This window comes from Elephantulus edwardii, unplaced genomic scaffold (genome assembly GCF_000299155.1).
Source record: "Elephantulus edwardii isolate Elephantulus edwardi_28Jun2011 unplaced genomic scaffold, EleEdw1.0 scaffold00221, whole genome shotgun sequence".
In the NCBI taxonomy this organism is placed as follows: Eukaryota; Metazoa; Chordata; class Mammalia; order Macroscelidea; family Macroscelididae; genus Elephantulus; species Elephantulus edwardii.
In genome coordinates this window covers 2,240,161-2,260,879 of record NW_006399971.1, presented here as the reverse complement: position 1 = coordinate 2,260,879, position 20,719 = coordinate 2,240,161, and the positions used below count along the sequence as shown (strand labels likewise).

General features: G+C 42.9%; 1 protein-coding gene across 1 annotated transcript; it reads left to right on the top strand.

Annotated features, from left to right (window-relative positions):
• The first annotated feature begins 2,231 nt into the window (after positions 1–2,231).
• LOC102859112 (chromosome unknown open reading frame, human C5orf45) lies at positions 2,232–20,051 on the top strand. Its single transcript, XM_006898151.1, has 6 exons — positions 2,232–2,288; positions 7,608–7,667; positions 11,593–11,681; positions 13,692–13,765; positions 15,819–15,961; positions 19,575–20,051. Exons 1-6 carry the CDS (start codon positions 2,232–2,234, stop codon positions 20,049–20,051), a joined length of 900 nt encoding a protein of 299 aa, XP_006898213.1.
• The last annotated feature ends 668 nt before the right edge of the window (positions 20,052–20,719 follow it).

The window sequence follows — 20,719 nt, the reverse complement described above, 5'->3', positions numbered from 1 at the left end:
GACAAAGTAAAATAATACATTAAAATGTGCAAGGAGTTGGAGTCAGAAAATCAAAAGGGCCTAACTCGCTCAGCATTTCCTAAGCTCAAGAAACTGAAGAACAAATTCAAACCTCGAGTTGCTATAATCAAGGATGCTTTAGGCAGAATATTAAATTATCCAGGAAGTATTAAAAGGAGATGGAAAGAATATACTGAGTCACTGTATCGAAAAGAGTTGGCAGACACAGAAGAATTTTATGAAACAACATACTAGCAAGAGCCTATGGTGATGAAGAAGTTCAGGCTGCTTTGAACGAAATAGCAAAAAAAATAAGGCCCCAGGAATAGACGGTATACCAATTGACATATTTCTGCTAACAGATGCTGCCCTGGATGTGCTTACCAAGTTATGCCAAGAAATCTGGAGAACAACCACTCAGCCAACTGACTGAAAGAGATCTATATTTGTTCCCATCCAAAGAAGGATGACCCAACAGAGTGTGGAAACTATAGAACAATATCGTTGATTTCACATAAAAGCAAGATTCTACTGAAGATTATCCAAAAACGACTGGAACAGCACATCAGCAGAGAACTACCAGAAGTCCAGGCTGGGTTTAGAAGGGGTTATGGTACTAGGAATATTGTAGCTAATGTTAGATGGATCTTGGCTGAAAGCAGGGAATACCAGAGGAATGTATATCTTTGTTTCATTGATTATGCAAGGGCATTTGTGTGAATCATAACAAACGGTGGCTGACTCTGAGAAGAATGGGAATCCCAGAACACTTGATCGTGCTAATGCGAAACCTATACTTAGACCAAAAGGCAGTTGTCAGAACAGAGCAAGGAAACACTGCATGGTTCAAAATTGGAAAGGGCGTACACCAGGGATGCGTCCTGTCTCCATACCTTTTCAACCTGTATGCAGAACAGATTATCCAGGAGACTGGGCTCTATGAGAAGTGTGGTGTCAGCATTGGTGGAAGATTCATCGACAATCTGCATTATGCAGATGACACTACCCTGCTTGCTGAGGAGGACCTGAAGCACTTGCTGCAGAGGGTCAAGGACTGCAGTCTCCAATGTGGATTGAGGCTCAATATCAAGAAGACAAATATTCTCACCACTGGACCAATTGGCAGCATCAGGATGAATGGTGAAGAGATTGAGATTGTTCACAGCTTTAATTTGCTTGGCTCCACAGTCGACACTCTTGGCACCAGTAGCCAGGAAATTAAAAGACGTGTTGCAATGGGAAAGTCTGCTGTTAGGGACCTCTCCAAAGTACTAAAGAGCAATGGTGTCTCTCTGGAGACTAAGGTGTGTCTGATACATGCCATGGTCTTTGCTATCACTTGTTATGCATGAGAGTTGGACGCTGACTAAGGAGGATAGAGGGAGAATTGATGCCTTTGAGCTGTGGTGCTAGAGAAGAGTATTGAAGGTACCAGGGACTGCTAGAAAAACAGATTGATCCTAGAGAGGGTTAAACCAGCCTGCTCCCTGGACGCAAGGATTCTGAGGCTCCGTCTAACATACTTTGGACAAGTAAGGAGGGACCAGTCCTTGGAGAGGGACATCAAGTTTGGTAGGGTGGAGGGACAGAGCGGGAGAGGAAGGCCCTCTATGAGGTGGATTCATTCAGTGACTGGGGTAATCGGGATGGGTGTATCGGAGACAGTGCGATAGGCACAGGACAGAGCCAAGTTTAGGGCTGTTGTACATAGGGTCGCTATGAGTCGCAAGCACATTAACAACAACACGTGGCTGGGTGAGTCTATGCTAATGATGTGAATGAGATGACTAGCACTTTTGGGGGGAGTACATGCAAATATGTGTAGACAACTAGTGAGGGCATTGGTCAAGTTAAAACGGCAAAAAACCGGGATCTAGCTATGAGCAAAAAAGGAAGTGGAGAGTACAGGACTAGTCCTTTTGACAGGGAAAGAGAAGCCCTCCATCTCCCTGGCAACTAGGAGGAAAAGAACAGTCAGACAGCAAGAAGTGCTGCAATCTTCGCATCCAGTCCAACAGGAAATTTCCTTTAAGAAAGCGAAGGGAAGGTTCACACAGCGAATGGATTCCCCAGTCGCCTATGCAAACCCACAACCACGCCCTATTTAGCCACAAGACGCCTGTGCCCTCCCGCCGCTGCACGTGACCAGCCGACCACCGAGGGGCGGGGCAGGACCCGGAGGGGCGGGGCCGCAGCTCGGGAGACGCGGCGGGGTGGCCTCGGAGGTTGGGATGGCGCCACAGCGGGTCCTTCGGTGCTGCAGCTGCCACCTTTTCCAAGTGCACCAGGTGGGTCGGGTGCGGGCTTCCTGTCTGCAGCGTGAAGACGACGGCAGGGACTGGCGGGACTGTGGAACCTGAAGCATCCTCCCTGCGCCCTGGACAGGCCCATGCGCTTCCTGGGTGTTCCTGGGGCCCAGAGAAGTGGAAGTGACTATACTGTGAGGGCTGGGCTCTGCTGTGGTCGACCGCCCCTTGCTGTTGTTTGGACCTTCTTTGTTGGGTTTGTGGTTCCCCTACGCACTAAGATTAATAAAAACCAAGGGGCAATGATTTCAGCGAAGACTCCATCTCCTATCTTTATCCAAATCCCCTTAATTCAATACCAGGCAGATGGCAGAAAGTGTGGATCGCGCCCCCTGGTGACACTCCTTGGTTCTGCGCTGCTTATTTGCATGGGAGAGACTCTAAGCCAGCTTTCCAGAGCAGGAACAGTCCTTAAGTATTTTCAGCTAGATCATCCTCCAGCTTGTCCTGCCTAACAGCCTTGTCTAGCTCCTATGACAACAGATCTTGTTCATAGAGTCGCTATGAGTCGTAGTTGACTCGAAGGCACGTAATCACAACCTTAAATAACGATCGCCGACCCCTTCCATGTGCCCAGTGGATTCTCACTCATGAGGACCCCACGTGTGCTCCACAGGCTTTTCAGTGACTGGTTTTCAGACAGCCAGGCTTTTCTTCTCAGGTGCCTAGAGTAGACTTGAATCACCAACCTTTGATTAGCAGCCAAGTGAAAGAGCTTTCCAAAACAAAGCCCCTTGATTAAAACTTCTGCCCAAGGGCTAGGCAAAGTCCTTCGTTGTCCTAAGAAAGTATTTTGTAAGTTCTGTTTTACAGCCGGTAAACATTTCCACTGCACCTTTTACCTAAATAGAAACAGTTCAGCAGCCTTTCCTCGTGGACTTCCCCCAGTCTCATACTGTACAAAATCATTATTCTTTTTAATCATAGAATAAAATGTGACAGATACTAGTTGATTGCCTAAATGTATTATTTCTTAAACAAAGGTGGCATAATCCGTAAGAAGTTGCCTTTTCCTCCAAACGTAACCTCTCATCGACTGTCAGGAGAAAGATGTAGTCCATCTCTTGTGCTATTTATTGCCTCCCAAAAACCTGCTGGAGGGTCAGCTATGAGTTGGTTCTGACTCAGGCAGTTGAGAGAGAAAACAATAAGACTGGTTTTGCACCGAAGTACGTTGTTGATTAGTAACGGGGAGGAAACCTTTTATTTTTCTTTTCCTTTACTACTTCATTCTCAAAAAAGATGTTGATGTAGTTCACAGATACTAATTACTACAATATTACAGCTAAAACATAAAAAAAAATTATAAAATCAATGAGTGATTTTCAGAACACTGACGGCACCTTTCTTGGGAATGGGGACAAATATTGAGCTCTTCCAGTCAGTTAGCCAGGTAGCTATCCAACAAATTTCCTGACATAGTTTGATGAGCTGAATCCGTTAGTTGAAACATGTCAGTTAGTATCCTGTCGGGTTCCTGGGGACTTATTTTTTGCCAATGCTTTCAGTGGAACTTCAGCTACTTCTTTCATCACCCCGTGGCCCTTGATCATGCTCTGCTTCCTGAAATGGTTTTGTGTCTGCCAGTTCCTTTTGGTGCAGTGACTCAGTATATCCCTTCCATCTTTTGGTGCTTCTGGGATCAATGAGGATTTTTACCTCTGGCATCCGGCAGTATTGTAACTTGAGGCTTGAATTTGTTTTTCCATTTGAGAAATGCAGAGCAAGTTCTTGCCTTTTTTGTTTTCAGCTTTAGCTCTTTGCACATTCCTTCATAATACTTTGTCCTCTTGAGCTGTCCTTTGAAATCTTCTAGTCAACTCTTTTACATCAGCAATTCTTCACTTTGACTTCTCAGCATTCTAGTGCAATTTTCAGATTATCTTCTAACATCCATTTTGGTTTTTTCTTTCTCCCATCTTTGTAATGACCTTTTGCTTTCTTCATGGATTTCTTGTTAGTGCCTCAGACCTATTCTTAAGAAAAAACAAAACAAAACAAAAATAAACCCTATCCTTGAGATGATCTTTAAATTCAGGTAGGAGAGACTCATGGTTCTTATGGACTTGTTTTCATTTTCTTCAGTTTCAGTTTGCACTTAACTTGAGTAATCTGTTCTACAGTCAGCATCTGGCCTGGTTTTGACTGCGGATATTGAGGTTCTCCAAAGATTATTTCCACAGATACAGTCAATCTGATTCCTGTGTAGTCCATCAAGTGAGGCCCTTGTGTATCATGCTGTTGTTGTTATATTCTGTCAAGTCGCTTGTGTAGTCACTGCTTATGTTTTTGGAAAAGACACTTGAAATGAATAAATCATTGATTGTACAAAATTCAGGCATTTGTTCTCTATCCTCGTTCCTGTTGCCAAGTCTATAGTTTCCAACTGCCATTTCCTCTTCTTTGTTCCCAGTTTTTGCATTCCAGTCACTAATTATTATTAATGGATATTGATTGCATGTTCAGTCAATTTCTGACCACACAAGTTGGTAGAAATCCTCAATTTCCTCACCTTTGGCTTTAGTTGTTGGTGCATACATTTTAATAATAATTGTATTAACAGGTCTGTCTCACGTTTGTATGGATAGTATCCTGTTACTCATGACATTGTATGTCATGATAGATTTTGAAATGTTCTTTTTTTACTATGAATGCAATGCCATTTTGCTTCAATTTTTCATTTCCAGCATAGTAGATCATATAATTTTCTGATTCAAAGTAGCAAATGCCAGTCCATCTCAACTTGCTAATGCCTATAATGTCAGTGCTTATACATTGCATTACATTTTTTACAACTTTTAATTCTATATTCATACTTCGTAAATTCCATGTTCCAGTTATTAATGTATGTTTGCAGCTGTTTCCCCTCATAATAACTGTTCCAGTCTTAGGGCACTACCTCTAGTCCTATATACAACAGTGACCTCTGGTGTTAATAGGGTTTTCAAAGACTGTTATTTCAAAAGTGAATGACCCGTCCTGCTTCCAAGTTTCTTAAATCTGTATCTTTTCCCCATACTTCTTTTAATCTGCATGCAGAACAAACAATTCAAGAAGCTGGACTGTATGAGGAAGAATAACAACCTACACTATGCAGATGACACAACCTTGCTTGCTGAAAGTGAGAACTTGAAACACTTTTGGCAGATGGTCAGACTTCTTTTTATATATATATTATTTATTGTTTGCATACAGTCATTCATGTACATTGTGTTTTTTGCAATCCTTCACTTACATTGTGCCTTACATAATTATTCATATACATTGCACCTGTCATTAATTTCTATTGATCTAAGTTTGTTGTTTTTTTTAATAGCATTCAGTTTATTACAAATATTTAGTATTGGCTTCCCATATTTCCCCCCTTTTGTTTTTATCATAATTATGTTATCATCTAGATGAGCATCCTTTAGGTCAAAGACTTTCAATATGAGTTACATCTTATAAACAAACCACCAGGTTAATAGGCCACAGCATGATAGATAGAGAAGAGAGAGACATTGTTAATGATTTTATCTTGCTTGGGTCCTCAGTCCACACTATTGGTACCAGCAGCCAGGCAATCAGAAAACATATTACATTGTTGTTGACAATAGCAGCAACAGCATAAATGAACTAACTTCTTACATTATCTCTCCTAACTGGATGTTTACATACATAAATTATAAAGTATAATACACATGTGAGCTGCTGACTGACAGATCCATGGCGCAAATTCATCAGTCATCCTGTGGGAGAAAGACACGTAATTCACTTCTATAAAGAAACCCTATGGGATAATTGTACTCTGTCCTAACGGTCTACTGTGTGTTAGAATCTACTCAGTGGCAGTTGTTAGGTGACGTTGAGTCGAGTATGACTCATAGCGACCCTATGAACAATAGATCTGAATCGTGTTCTGTCCTGTGCCCACCTCCCAATCTCTGACACACTTGAGCCTTTTACTGTGGTCATTGTCCACCTGGTTAAGGGCCTTCTTCTCCTTCGCCATCTGTCCACCTTTCCAAACATAATGTCCTTCTCCAGGGAATAGCCTCTCCTAGCAATATGCCCAAAGTACGCAAGGCAAAAACTTCACCATCCTTGCCTCTAAGGAGCACTGAATTTTTGAGTGTATATTAAGCCACTGTACTAGATTGTCTTGCTGCTTTTAAGTAGTTTTGCCATTTGATTCTCAGGTGAAATGGAATCATGTCATCTGTAAATAATGAAAGGGGTTTTTTCCTTCCTTTCCAATGATTTTTCCTCTTACTATTTTCTTTTTTCTAATTCCATTGACTAGTACATCTAGGAAAAAAATGGTAAGAGGAATCCTTAGCATGTTCTTGGCTTTCATGAAAATGCTTGTAGTAATTCTCCCACTTTAAAATTGAGCTCAGACATGTTAAAAATTAACACTTAAACAAAAAAAATAGATGTGAACCCTTCTGCATGAGTTTATCAGGTATCAGAATTATATGTTGAGGAATTTTATTTAATTAGCTTCCTGTTTTGATATTATTTCAAATTATTTCTTTCCTAGAGTTGTAAATGACCATGAGAACAAACTCCATATTATGTGTCATATTTTTTAAAATGTAAATTCTTTCCCTTTATCTTCAATTCCTAGAATATATTTTTGAAAGTAGTGTTAGAAATGTAACTTGTTGTTTCAAATATATAGCCTGTTTTCCCAGTGCTCTATGCTAAGTGCATGCTCTTGTTTTTAAGCCATGGTCTTTTCAGTTACTTGCTATGTATCTGAGAGTTAGTGACTAAAGATGACAGAAGAAGAATCGACGCCTTGGAGTTGTGATGTTGGAGAAGAATGCTGATTATTGCATGGATTGCCAAAAGAACAAATAGATATATCTCAGAGAAGGTGCAGCCAGGGTGCTCCTTAGAGGAGGGCATGTTGCTAGGGAGAAGCTATTCCTTGCAGAGGGACATCATGCATCTAAATGTGGAAGGTCAGGGAAACAGAAAGACCATCAATGAGACAGACTGACTCAGTGACTGCAGCAATGAGCTCCAGTGTGTCAGACATGATGAGGATGGTACAGGACAGGGCAGGGCTCGTGTCTGTCATTCATACGGTTGCTGTGAGTTATCCCTGCCTCAATGACACATTAACAACATATATTAGTCTTTTCTTTCTCACTCTCAGAATGCCACCTTTTTCCTAAATTTTCATTCTAGTGTCAGTTTGTTTCTGGACTCTCTTTTCCATTGATCTTTTTTTTTTTTGTTTCTCATTACTATGTCAGTTTCACCCTGCTTTAAATAATAAAATGAGCTTTATTTCTAAAACTTTCCTTATAGGTAAAAAAGAGTCTTAAATGGACATGCAAAGCGTGTGGTGAGAAGCAGTCCTTCCTGCGGGTAAGTTCTGTGAAACACGGCCCCTGATACCAGTGCAGAAAGCGGGGGACCCAGCACTGCAGAGGTCGCAGCGTTCCAGACGGGGCCAGTTCTTCTCACACGGGTACACTGCTGCGTAGGTCTCTGTCCCTCCGGGAGTGCACTGAGAGCAGAGTCTGGCCTTCTGCCTTCATTGGGTTATTTACTCAGCAAATATGTATTGTGTACTTTCAAGGAGGTTTGCATAGGGGAGATCATGGGGAATGAAAATTGTTCTTTGCCCTCCCGGAACTGAGACTCATACACACACACACACACACACACACACACACTCTCTCTCTCTCTCTCTCTCTCTCTCTGCTACTGCACATACATAATTTAAAACCAGACTGAGCACACTAAAGGGAAAGTACAGGGGACTGTCAGAAGAAAAGAGAATCAAACTGTCAGAAGAAAAGGGGGTGAGGAGAGGGTTGGCAGTGGTGCAGAGTGTGGGAGAGGTGAGAGCATGAAGCGGAGGTGGTTGGAGGGACTTGGGGAACATTCAGATTGAAGGAGCATGTTATGAACACTTTAACTATTTTGCTTGCCTCGCCTAGTGGACATCTTTTCAAATCCACCCATGCCCACCTCCGTGCCATTATAGATCCTACAAAGAAGCGTCTGTTTTATCAAAACCACTCAGCCACGTGAGCCAGTTCTTGTGTCCTCCCCACCTCGTCTCCTGGCCCACATCCGTCAGCCTCCACTCCTGCTTTCGGACTTGGAAACAGTCCAGAAATCCCCTCCTGTCGCACCTCTGTGGTTTTTGTTGGGACTTTTGCTGATTCTTCCCTTTATCCAATTTGGAAATTGTGGGTTGCTGGGTTGATTGGGGGAGCTCTGGTGGCGTGGTCCATGGCCGGTCATGCTGCTAACCAAAGACTGCATGTCTCCAGCTGTTTGGAGCCACCAGCAGCTCCTTGGACGAAAAAGGGGCAGTTTCTTCCCATTGCAGTTTGCAGCCTCGGAAGCCTGATATGGAGGATCACTGTGAGTCAGAACTGACTTGACAGCAGAGAGTTTTTAAGCGAGTATTTGTGCGAGCTCTGTCCCCATCTCCAATTAGATTATGAACTGTGAGCGCAGAAGCTTGACCTGGATCTTTTACTGGTGTACCCTCTCAGCTGGCACGGCCTCTGGCACTTAGTATTTGCTCGGTCAATATTTCTTTTGAGGGTGAAATAGTAATGATAAATTTATTAGGAAAGTCTGTCTCAAAGGGAGGGAGCTCCCCTATGAAAGGAAAAAGATGATAAGCTCAGTCAATTATTTCTGAGTGAATAAGTAACCAGCCCTGTAAGGATGTCATTTAGTTTAAGTTTCCTTGCACTTAACCAGTTATTTCCATAAGATATTGTTGTGTCTGGAGTCAGTTCCAGTTCCAGTGACCTGGTGTGCAAGAGAATGAAGCCCCGCCAAGCAGCACCGTCCTTGAGGTGCCCTACAGTCCTGTCTCACCCCCGCCCTGGCTTCACTCACTCCCTTAGGAAGCTGACATAAGATCTTTTGTCAACTCAGGTCAACTCAGGATCCCCTGCACTGTGTGCACTTCCTCCCACCTGACTCTCTACTTAGATATCTGAGCAGCATCGCTGACTTGCTATGTCCCAACAGAAGCCCCTGATCTAACCCGGTACAAGTGCTTTTCCTGGCATCTTCCTCATTTCTTAAATGGCAGGTCCTTCTTTCTGGTTATTTGATCTGAAAACCTTGAAGCCATCCTTGACTCTTGCCATAGTTTGATAGTAGTGTTGTGTACTGTTGAGTTGATTCTGACTCATAATGACCCTCTAGGACAGAGTAGCATTGCCCTGTAGGATTTCTAAGGCTGTAACATTTCTAGAATCAGAACTGCCACATCTTTATCCTGTAAAGAAATTGGGTTCAATCTGCTGACTTTTCAGATAGCAGCTCTTAGCCACACCACCACCACCAGGGCTCCTTCTTGCTAATGCTGCTCTCACAGAACTATCACAAGTTGTTATGTACCTTTGACTCGCCTGCAACTCACAATGACCTTATGTCCAACAGCTCTGAAACCTGCCCTGTCCTGAGCCAACCTCTTCATCCCTGACACACTCACCCCCATTGCCCCGTTACGGTATCTATCCATCTCATCCAGGGTCTTTCTCTCCTGCACCTTCCACCACCCTTCCTAGAGTGATGTCCTCCAAGGACCAGTCCCTCCTCACAAGTTGGTAACTTTAAAAAACAGAAGCAGTGTTTCAAAGTTCAGCAGTTTAGAAGTCTGAATTCAGGGTGTGGCTGGGGTGGGGGGGTGTTCTGTTGGGTGTCTTGTTGATTCTCACTCTTGTGACTCTATACAGCAGTTGACACCCCGGCTGGTCCTGCACCATCGTCATCATCTCCACTGTTCTGAAGTCCATTGTTGCATTCCTGTGTCACTCCATCTCATTCAGGGTCTTCCTCCCTTTCGCTGGCTACTCTCCCAAGCACAATGTCCTTTTCCCAGGACTAGCCCTTCCTGGCACCATGTCTAAAGTATATGAGGAAAAACGTCACAGTTTTCATTTTTAAGGAGCAGCCTGGCTGCACTTGTTCAAAGACAGAGTTGTTTGAGTTTTTTTGCAGAACGTGGTGCATTTGCAGTTCTTTACCAACACCACAATTCACTGGTACCAATTCTTCTTCATTCTTCCGTATTCATTGTGTTTTTCATGCCTATGAAGTAATTGAAAATACTAACTCTTTGTGTTTTTTTTTAAAAAAAAGAAAGTACTATCTCTTGGGTCAGGTGTACCTTGCTCTTTACACTTTAAAAAGATCTTTGTCAGCAGATTTGCCCTGTGCAGTAATACATTGTGTATTACTAAGTGCTGCTTCCTAGTTGTTGATGGTGGGTCCAAGTAAGATGGAATCCTTGACAACTTCAATGTTTTCTTCTTTTACCATAATGCTGTTTTTTGGTCTAGTGGTGAAGATTTATGTTTTCTCTGTGTAATCATACTGAAGGCTCTGATGGTCTTTGATGTGCTTTAGTGCCTCAGCAAGAGTATTCCAGTAGGCCAAATATTTTTCTTCTTGTTTTCCATCTGTTTCTCGTCACTAGAATGGAAGCTCCATGAGGATGGTGATCATTGTTCACCACCGTGGTTTTTATGTCCAGTTATGTAAATAACTCTTATGTAAATAACTGGACATAAAATAACTCCTAGACCAGGGTCTGGCAGATAAATTTTTGTTGAACAGGATAAAGCTGAGTGAAAAATTATATCTGACTTCATTTTGTATTTCTTTGATTATCAGTAAGGAGTAAGTATCATTGTACATATCTATGGGCTTCTTTTTCATGATTATTAAAATTTTATCTCTAAACCAATTTAGTCTATAATTTTTTTTTTAATTTTTTTAATTTTGTGTGCATGTCCCGTCAAATCAGATCTGACTGGTACAGAAGGATATTGCTCCTCCTTCTCTGGCAGAGCATCTGGTGGATTCAAACCGTGTACCTCTGGGATTGCAGTGCAGCTTCTTGCCACTCGGCCACCAGAGCTCCCCTCTAGTCTATAAATTTTTACTCAAAAAGTTTATAAACTATTAAGTGGAAAACTGATAGGCTCTGTAAACCTTCAACAAATTTGCAATAAAAAGGTTAGGGTTTTTTTTTTTAAAAAAAAAAAAGATGTCCAATAAGTTGACTATGGCTTTGATATGTAGAGTGTGATTATTGGTGGGACAGCCAGATAGACTTAAACTGTTAGTTCCTGAGACTGTTCATTTGTAAGTCAGTCTATAAACGGCAGTCATTAGGATTCCTTCCATCATCTTGGGGCCTTGCCGACTACAGCTTTACCTCCCCAAGGCCCATCTCTAATGATCTACTTCTCAACATCTGCCAGCACTCTTCAAACTTAATGTGAGATTTTGTTTGTTTGTTTCTCAGGCTTATGGAGAGGGCTCTGGTGCTGATTGTAGACGTCATGTCCAAAAATTAAATCTGCTGCAAGGACAGGCTTCAGAGATGTTATTCAGGTAAAGTTGGTTGAGAGGAGTGTTGATTCTTTTGCTCAGTTTTTGGCCTTTCCCCCCCGCCACCCCCCCCCCCCCCAGTTTTTTAAACTGTGATTTTTAACAAACGTTTATAGAAAAGTTGGATTTTTGTTCATTCACTATTGCACATTTTCCTCCCTCTCTCTGTTCCCCCCTCCCCCAGTTCACTTTCCTTCTTTTTTTTAAATTTTCATTCTTTGTCTTCTTGAGTGAATATTGGAAGTGTACAGTGGAGATATCTTGGATTTCCATGTCTTAATTACACTGCACAGTCCTCCCACAGAAAGTTACTAAAAATACTGGGTCCAGAGGGGTTTTTTTAGTGCACTGATGAGCTGGTAAGAAAGTATGTAACCTTCAAAGGTGAAAATGATGTAAGAGCCCACATCCAAAGAATGAGCACTGGAGCTGCTGAGGTAACTGAAGCCTCGTGTTCTGGAGCTTCTGTGTGTTGTCTGTGTGGGATGTGGGAGACAAGAGATGGAGCATAGGACCCATTCAGTGCGGATGTCCAGCCACATAGACTCTCTGCATGACCACTTCTCCAGTGTGCAAGCCAACTAGGGACACACCAACTCACAGCAGGGCTTTTGTTCATCTCTGCAGTGACTGGAGGGGGGACAGATAGTAAATAGCTTTTTGCCTCTCCTGTGTGAAAAGCCTTGAGCCAAGAGTTTCTTTTTAAAGTGTCCTAGGCAGCAAATGCAGTTCTTGAGCAACACATTTTCCACTTGGGCCTCAGAGTATCCCACTGATAAAATTTGAAGCACAAAGTTGAAAATCATTAAATATTCATTAAAGAAGCAAGTCATTATGAGCTGGTCAGCCATAACAAGAGAAAAATCATATCCACAAAGATTTCACAATATATAATGTATATTTAATATGTTTAATGAAATAAGAGGTGGTAATATAAGGCAGAAGAGACTTCAGAAATAACCAATCATGGATGTAAAAGAATCTATAAAATTAAAAAATCTAGCCACTGAAATGAAAAATTCAATAGACTAGTTGAACAAACTCAAAGTAGCTGAGAAGAGAATGACTAAAATGGAAGAGAAATTTGAAAAAATTATCCACAGTGCAGCATAAAAAGAAAAGAAAGAAAAAAAAAACTAACCAAACATGTGAGGGGAAAGTTGAGAGGCATGGAGGATACGGAGATGAGTTCCAGCAAGAGAGAATGGGGCAAAGGTAGGATCTGAAGAGAGATAAGATCTGAGAGACATAATGCTTTTCTTAGATAAAGAAACTGAGGTAGAGGGGCCCACATATAGTAGCATTCAGAGGGTTTTATTTCATTTAATGGCGAGCCAGTTTTATCAGGTTCTGTAACAACTCTGCTATATAGATGGATGTGACCTTAGGTCCTCATTCTTCAGATCACTGGCCCTTCAACTCTACCAAGACCATATGTGCTCTGCCCCTTTGCTGTCTGCTTTCTGTGGTAAAAGAGCTCCCTTACCCTGAAAGGGCCAGATGAATTACTGGCAAGGCCAGCTCAGTAACATTCCTTCTCATCTCCTGCATGTAATTCTATCTGATGGGATCGCTCCATTGTGTTTGGCAGAACTAGTCAGCTGACATTCTCTGTCAGCCTCTGAGCAGTACTATACAGGTTAACCTCATTTCAAAGTCATCCATGCAGCCTTATCCCCATTGTCGATAAGGAAACAGAGGAGGCACTAAGTGTTATGTCCAAAGTCTCACACACAGACACAGATAGTCACTGGCAAAGCCCAGATTCAAACTCTGGTCTCTGCTACAGAGTGTGCATCTTCTGCCTATGTCATGTTTTCCTGGTAAATGAGGGTTTTCTCAGTCTGAATCCAAGTAAGCAGCCCTCTGGCCCAAGCCTTCTCAACTGCTGGAAGGTTAGGGGATCACTTCAAAACAGCAAAGCTCCTCAGATTCCCCACAAGAATCCATTATCAAGTTATTGCATCTGTCCTCATAATTTTAATAAAAGCGTGTGTACAATCTTGCCCTCAGGTCTCTGGAGGAATCTGTAAATGCCAATGAAGAGGAACATGCAGGCCATCAGCAGACTGAAAATGTGAGTCTACAGGGAAGCCAGGGGCGTCTCTCAAGTCTGGCCTGAGATCGCGAGGTGTTCTCTATAACTTAGGGAGTTCTGTTTTAGTCCACAGACACTGGTGCCACTGAATGACAAGTACCTTGGTTGAAGCTATAGGAAACACGAAAATGGATGTCTGTCTTGTAAGAGTGGAGACAGGCATGTGTACACAAATGACAGTGATCCGGGAGGACTTTGTCTTCAATCAGCCTGGACAGCTTGTTAACTTAGCTCGAACTTTACCCCGTATGTTTCCTTCCCTTTCTTCCCACAACACTGGGCATTCCTCCAGTAGGGGAAAGATGCTGTAGTGTGGTTCTGGGGTTTCCACATTCCTTTCCATTAAAAAAAAAAATATTTCTTTATGCCCATCATTTACTTTTATACAATTATTTATGTATATTGTTTCATTCATGTACATTTTGTTTTATACAATCATTTCTGCACATTGTTTTATATAATTATCATTGATTGAACTGTTAATCCACTCATCATCTTGATTTTCTCTTGCAGCTAACCTATTGAATCACTCTCTATGCCCCTAATAATCTCTGCTGTCCTAGAGATTTCTTCTTCCTTCTTTTAAATCTTTTGTCCCCTTTCCCTTTTAAACAATTATATATCTTATTCCTATTTGCTACTTGCAGTAGCCTTATGCATTCCTTTTCTACCAGACTCTGAACTTCTGGAGAGTGGGGTCAAGTCCAGTTGTTCTGTCTCCAGTGTGTAGTGAAAAGGCTGCCGGAGAGATGCTCAAAGTCAGCGGTGGGCAGTGTGTGCAGGTGACCACTGGTGCTGCGGGCACATGGAACACATAGTCCTGCCAGGAAGAGGCTGTGAGCTCAGGCGCATATAGCAGACCCTGTGCCCACCTGGAACCGACTTGCCCCTGATGCTCCTGCAGCTCCTGCTGCCTGGGCCCTGCCTTTGCTCTGCTTGGCCTCGGAAGTCTTATGGAAAGAGGGATCATGTTGTAAAGCATGGCACTTTAATACAGCTCTTGTGTCTTTGTGCATACACTTCCATTTACAGACTTCATTTTATACTGTTTTTATTTTGAGAAATACTTTTTGCATCCTAAGTTTTTAACTAATATTTTTGTTCCGTGCTGACTCTAGAGTATTCATGATCTTTTATATATTATTTTAAATAATTTTAATGAACATTTACAGAGATTTTGGATTTCCATTCATTCATTGTTGCACTTTTCTCCCTGCCCAGCCCTCCCCCTTGCTCCCCCGCCCCAGTTCGCTCTTTTCTTTGAAAAGTAAAAGAAAAATTCTTTCTTTGGTATACAATCCCCCCACACCCATCCCACCGCCCCAAGTACACTCCACTGTGCAACCTTAATTGTGGACTCTTGTGATAAACCATTATACCCTATCATACATCGCTTTTAAATTATTCTTTCCCTCATCTATTTCAGTACAGTATACACAATTTATCCAGTTTTTCTCAGTCTTACCCCAACCCTGATATCAGTCCCATTTTACAGCAGTGGCACCATGCAGTATTTGTCCTTTTGTGACTGAGATATTTCACTCAGCATAATGTCCTCCGGGGTCACCCATTTTGAATAATATTGCATGAGTTCCTTGTTTTTCATTGCAGCGTAGTATTCCATTGTGTGAATATACCACAGCTTCTCTATCCATTTGTTTGTTCATGGGCACCTGTGTCATTTGCAGTTCCTTGCTATTGTGAACAAAGCCACAATAAACATGGGTGTGCATATGATCTTTATTTCTTAAAAAAGATTGCAATTTGCAGATGTGCCAGTCATCATACCTTTATTATGGGGCATTTAGGTAGTTCCCAAATTTTGCCATTTGAAGTATTTGTTCCTGTTTAAGTACATTGCCTGGCATCCGCGGGATCGCCGGCAGCTGCTCATGTGCACTGACCCCAGGGCTGCTCAGGCATCCATTTTCACCTTTCCTGGATGACGAGGTAGACATGAGTTCTGAGACCCTGGAACCGAAGAGTGGGCCTGGCCAATTTCAGTTAAGGTGCCTGTTTTCTAACTCATTTCCCAATCTTGTAGGAAACACTGCAGCCCACAGAAAGCCGCTGGCTTAAGTACCTGGAAAAAGGATCCAAGGAACTAGAACCAGAAGAAGGAATGTATTTCAGCAGACCACCTTCATCCAAATCAGAGAAGCCTGACTCTCCCTTCAAGAACAACGTTTCTAGAAAAAGGTGCCAAGCTAGTCAGCAGTGCAGACCTCAGACACTGCTCTTGTTGACTTTTGGAATAGGGGAGACAGGGTCTGGGGAACCACATCCAGCAGTCAGCACCGTGTAATAAGCCCAGGTGAGGGTACTGACAGGTAGAGCCATTGGGACTGGCCCTCCTCGGCCTCCGTGGGCCTGGGTGCTTTAAGTGCAGAGGAAAGCTGGACAGACACCATGGTGACCACCTTTCTATAATGGTCACTAGATTCCGAGCATCTCAGGCTGTAGTAATGTGAGGGGCGAAGTGCCTTTTAAGGCAGGGTTGGCAAAACTGAGTGTGGTGTAAGGAGCTAAAGAGCTGTGAGCTTTTGGTCTAGAGAAGAAAACTATCAAGGAGCTTGGGTTCTTATATAGGACAGGAAGTAGATTTCAGTTTTGTGTTGTTGTTGTTGTTTTTTATTTTTTGCGTGTGTACCATCAAATCGGATCTGACTGGTACAGGAGGAGATTGCCCCTCCTTCTCCAGCAGAGCATCTGGTGGATTCGAACTATATATCTCTGGGATTGCAGTGCAGCTTCTTGCCACTAGGCCATTACAGCCCCCTAGATTTCAGTTTAAAATAAGAATTTTCTGGGTGTGGGGTGGGCAGGGAGAAAAGTGCAACAATGAATGAATGGTGGGGGGGAAGAACTTTCCAACAACTTGAAGCTATTGATAAACAGACCACCATGGATAGAAGTTGGCAGGCTGTTACTGGAGGAAGACCAGAAGCTACATAGACCTAGGAAGCCATAAGAGATGAAAAGATTCCTGTGCTAGAGTGTTGTCAGGACAGGACAGGTTCCACTGAGGCAGAATCTGTGAGACGCTCCAAAGGCAGGACTGGGGGAGCTGACAGCACTTTCTTCCACAACAGGAAATGGAGCGCATGTCCAGTCCAGCCTCCGGGCTCAGGGCACAGAGTGGACTCTGAGGTCACCTTGCATCCCCAGGTCAGTGTTTCCCTTCTTATATCACTGAGTATACATGGAACTTTTCATATTGTAATTTCTTTTCTTTCACTATTTGATTCAATCCATATTATTTTCATTTGTTCCATGTGCACTGAATGAGGATAAGTGAAGTAGAATCAGTACCTTTGAGTTGTAAGGTTTTGTAATGTTAATGAAGAGTATTGATTATACCCTGGTCTGCCAAAAGATCAAACAGATCTAAGCTGCGAAAAGGGCAGCCAGAGCGCTTCTTAGAGGCAAGGCTGGTAACATACTGTGGGCATTTTGTCAGGAAGGGCCAGTCCTTGGGAAAGGATACCATGCTGAAAAAGGTGGAGAGTCAGAAAAATAGAAGAGATGGATTGACAGAGTGACTACCAGTGAGCTCAGGCATGGCAGACATCGTGAAGACGGTGCAGGATAGTGTGAAGTTCTGACCTGTTGTTCATAGCATATGAGTTATCACTCATAGTGATATGAGTTATAGTCAACTCGATGGCACCTTAAAATAGCAACAATTTTTTTTTCTTTTAACAGTTTATGAAGTATGAAACACACTTGGAAAGCCCAGTTTTCTACTCAAGTGTCTGGTGTTGGTCATAGACCACCTCCTTCCTCTGGCCTATGTATGCCACTTCCCTCTCATCTTTGTCCTCTCTTGCGATGTTCACTAGTGGTCAGGAGGCCACCTTGATGCCTCAGAGCTACCGCTGCCCAGGAAGGATTGCTGGAGTCAGGACATTTTCTTCATTCTGCAGACACTGTGGGATCTTTGTCAGTCTGTTACAGATAAGACCTGTCCTGCACTTCTCAGGATGTGTTACTGTCTTCATCACAGACTTTAGCATTTGAGACACTGTATTCAATTAGCAAGTGTTCTTGCTTTTACAGTTTCACATCCAACTGTCTCCACTGTATCCACTGTGTTGCAGAACATAGATTCCTGAACTCTTTGTGAAGGCTTCACAGAGTCCTCCTGGCTTCATGCCCCCATGGGAGCTAAAGGACTGAGGGGAGGAGTCTGCAAGTAGCAGTTTGCTGTGGTTCACTGCCACAGCGCCAGCCCATGCTACTGTTGGCCTTGGCTGCTTCTCAGATCTTGCCGTGCTGAGGTCTCAGATCACTTCTAAGTCAGAAGACTCAGAGTTGAGGGTTTTGTCACTTCTAAGTTCAGTGACCTTAATGCTCAAATTATGCACTATAAGTGATAATGATAATAGTTAATAAGTGTTTATCACATGCTAGCCCCAGGGCCAAGCATTGACATTATCAGGCTTAATAATCACAAGTCCATTTTGTTGTTGCGTGGGTTTTTTCTGATTTGAAGGTAAGCAAGTATGGTTGGCAAGGCTTAGTGACTAGACCAAAGTCACAGCAAATTCAGAGGCTGAGCCAGCATCTCAGTGGCAAAGTGTCTTCCACATGGCCTGGTGACAATACCTCCAGAGGGTCCTGCTATTATCACTGCTTTTCGAGCTATTTTGTGTGGGCCCAGCTTTTATTGCGTTGATTACTGAAGAAGCTCTGGTGGCATAGCCTGTAGCAAGTTGTGCTGCTAACCCAAAGGCTTATGGAGTTTCAAATCCACTAGCAGCTACACAGGAGAAACATGGATGCCCTCCTCCCATCATGATTTACAGCCCCAGAAACCTAGTGGAGGGTCACTGTGAATTAGAACAAATGACTGTGGCCTGACAGGGGCCTTCATACAGCTACACATGGCTTCAACCTCCTCCACCCAGCAATGCAGATCCATGAAAGCGAGTGAGCAGCAGGGTGGCATCCACACCCATCCCTATCCAGATGGGTCTAAGGGCCCTTTCTACTCTCACCTTCTTCAGGGCCTCTACCTGACTTTAAGATTCCCATCCTCGAAGCCTGCCCTATTCTGAGCCTGTCTCACTGACTCCAACACAAATACTCCCATTACCCAAGTCACTGTATTAATCTCATCCAGGGTCTTTCTCTCTTGCACTGGTCTCTTCACCCTTCCAAGCATGATGTCCTTCGCCAAGGACCAGTCTTTCCTGGCCATGTACTCAAAAGTATGTGAGAGCTTCAAAATCCTTCCTCCAATGAGGAACTTGATTTCACCTTCTCTGAAAAAGACCTGTTTGTTCTTTTGGCAGTCCATGGTATGTATATTCAATACTCTTCTCCAGCACCATAATTGAAAGGTTCTTCAATTCTTCGTCTGTTATTTGTCTAATTTTCTGATGCATATCAAGTAATTGTGAAAACTATGACCTGGATCAGGTGCACATTAGTCCCTAGACTGACATCATTACTCTTTAGCACTTTGAAAGGGTCCCTGACAGCAGATTTTCCCAATACAATTAATCTTTTTGTTTTCCTGATTGTGGTGCCAAGAGTGTTGATTGTGGAGCCAAGCGAGGTGAAATTGTTACATGAAAATATTTTCTTTTTGAGGGGAAATCCTAATCATGGAATTTAGTGGGGAATTTGCATTGAGATTAACCTTACAAAATCTCTTCAGTTTAAGAACTAGCCTGTAGATACAAAGAGTAGGATGTTCTAGAACTTGTAACTTCCTCTTCCTCTGCCTCAGCCTATTGGAGCTCGTTCTTCTAAGCAGGATGTGGCCATCTTCTGCTCTTTTTTTATTTCAGGGTTACACTGACCTAACAGGGAAAGTCAAACAAGGAAGCTGCCTCCAGAACTCAGAGGACTGGAATACCAGTGAGTTCACTCCTCCTCAGTGGGAACCACCCAGGCCTGCAGAGCAAGTTAAAGTTGCATCTTCTAAATGGGAACAATTTCTTTTATCATCTGAAAAGAGTTCCCATGTGGACACAGAGACCCCAGGACCACTTCAGACAGGCCTCAGATCAGCTGATCCAGCACAGCCTAAGCCCTGGACCCTGAGCCTGGGGGCAGGCCACCCCAGGAGATCTCCTCCTGTTCTCCAGCCTCCTTGGGCCTCACACACTGCCACTAGGGTGGGGATCGCCTGCATTAAGCAGCCATGGGACCCAAAGACTTATCACACAGAGGGTGGGCCCACAGTCAAGGTGGAACAGCAACCCCAACCTGTGCTACTATGTGACCTCTTTAAAACTGGGGAGGACTTTGATGATGATCTGTGAACTGGAGCTAGTATATTACTAATGAAGATGTGTACTTGTTACATGAGCCTTATTTCATGAGATCTCAAGGTCACTGGAGACAAGGTTCCTTTATGTTGCTTTTAAATCATATGGCTGAATATGACTTATGGAGACTATGAGAGCTGAAAAAAATAGTACAATAAAACATAATTTCTTTTGTTGAAGAAAGAATGTCTTTATTATTAAAGTGCTTATCGCATTTAATTACAGATTGCTTACAAATACGTTAACAGAATGCTACAAATAGATTTTCTTCAGAAGCAACTAACACATTGGAGAGATGTGGTTATGAGTAAGGAAAAACATTAAACTCTAATTTGTTTTTATCAGCCCTTCATTCGAGTACCAAACACATGGTACCGAGCTGTCCTGTCCTAACCCTAGTCTTCCTCCCCAGCACCTGCTCCAGGACAACCCTCCTCTGCTCCTGAGGAGTACTCAATCTAAAATCAGACTATATCATGTTACTAGCAGATAATCAACTAAATGTCAGCATACTATTAGGCATTTAAAAAAAAAAGAAAATGTAGAAGGTCATTAGGCAAGATATATTCTGGACTGCTGGTATCATCCTGGGGGTGTAGGGACATAAATAGGCTGCTGTGTGCCCTCCGCATCTTCCTCAACAAGGGCAAAGCTCAGAGATA

What these genes read in the sequence shown, in the direction of transcription:
- LOC102859112 (XM_006898151.1), top strand. Translation starts at nt 2,232, where the DNA reads ATGGCGCCACAGCGGGTCCTTCGGTGCTGCAGCTGCCACCTTTTCCAA. An exon ending in GACTGAAAATGTGAGTCTAC is followed by an intron (nt 13,766 to 15,818) that starts AGGGAAGCCAGG and finishes TCCCAATCTTGT; the next exon opens with AGGAAACACTGCAGCCCACA. An exon ending in ACTCTCCCTTCAAGAACAAC is followed by an intron (nt 15,962 to 19,574) that starts GTTTCTAGAAAA and finishes TTTTTATTTCAG; the next exon opens with GGTTACACTGACCTAACAGG.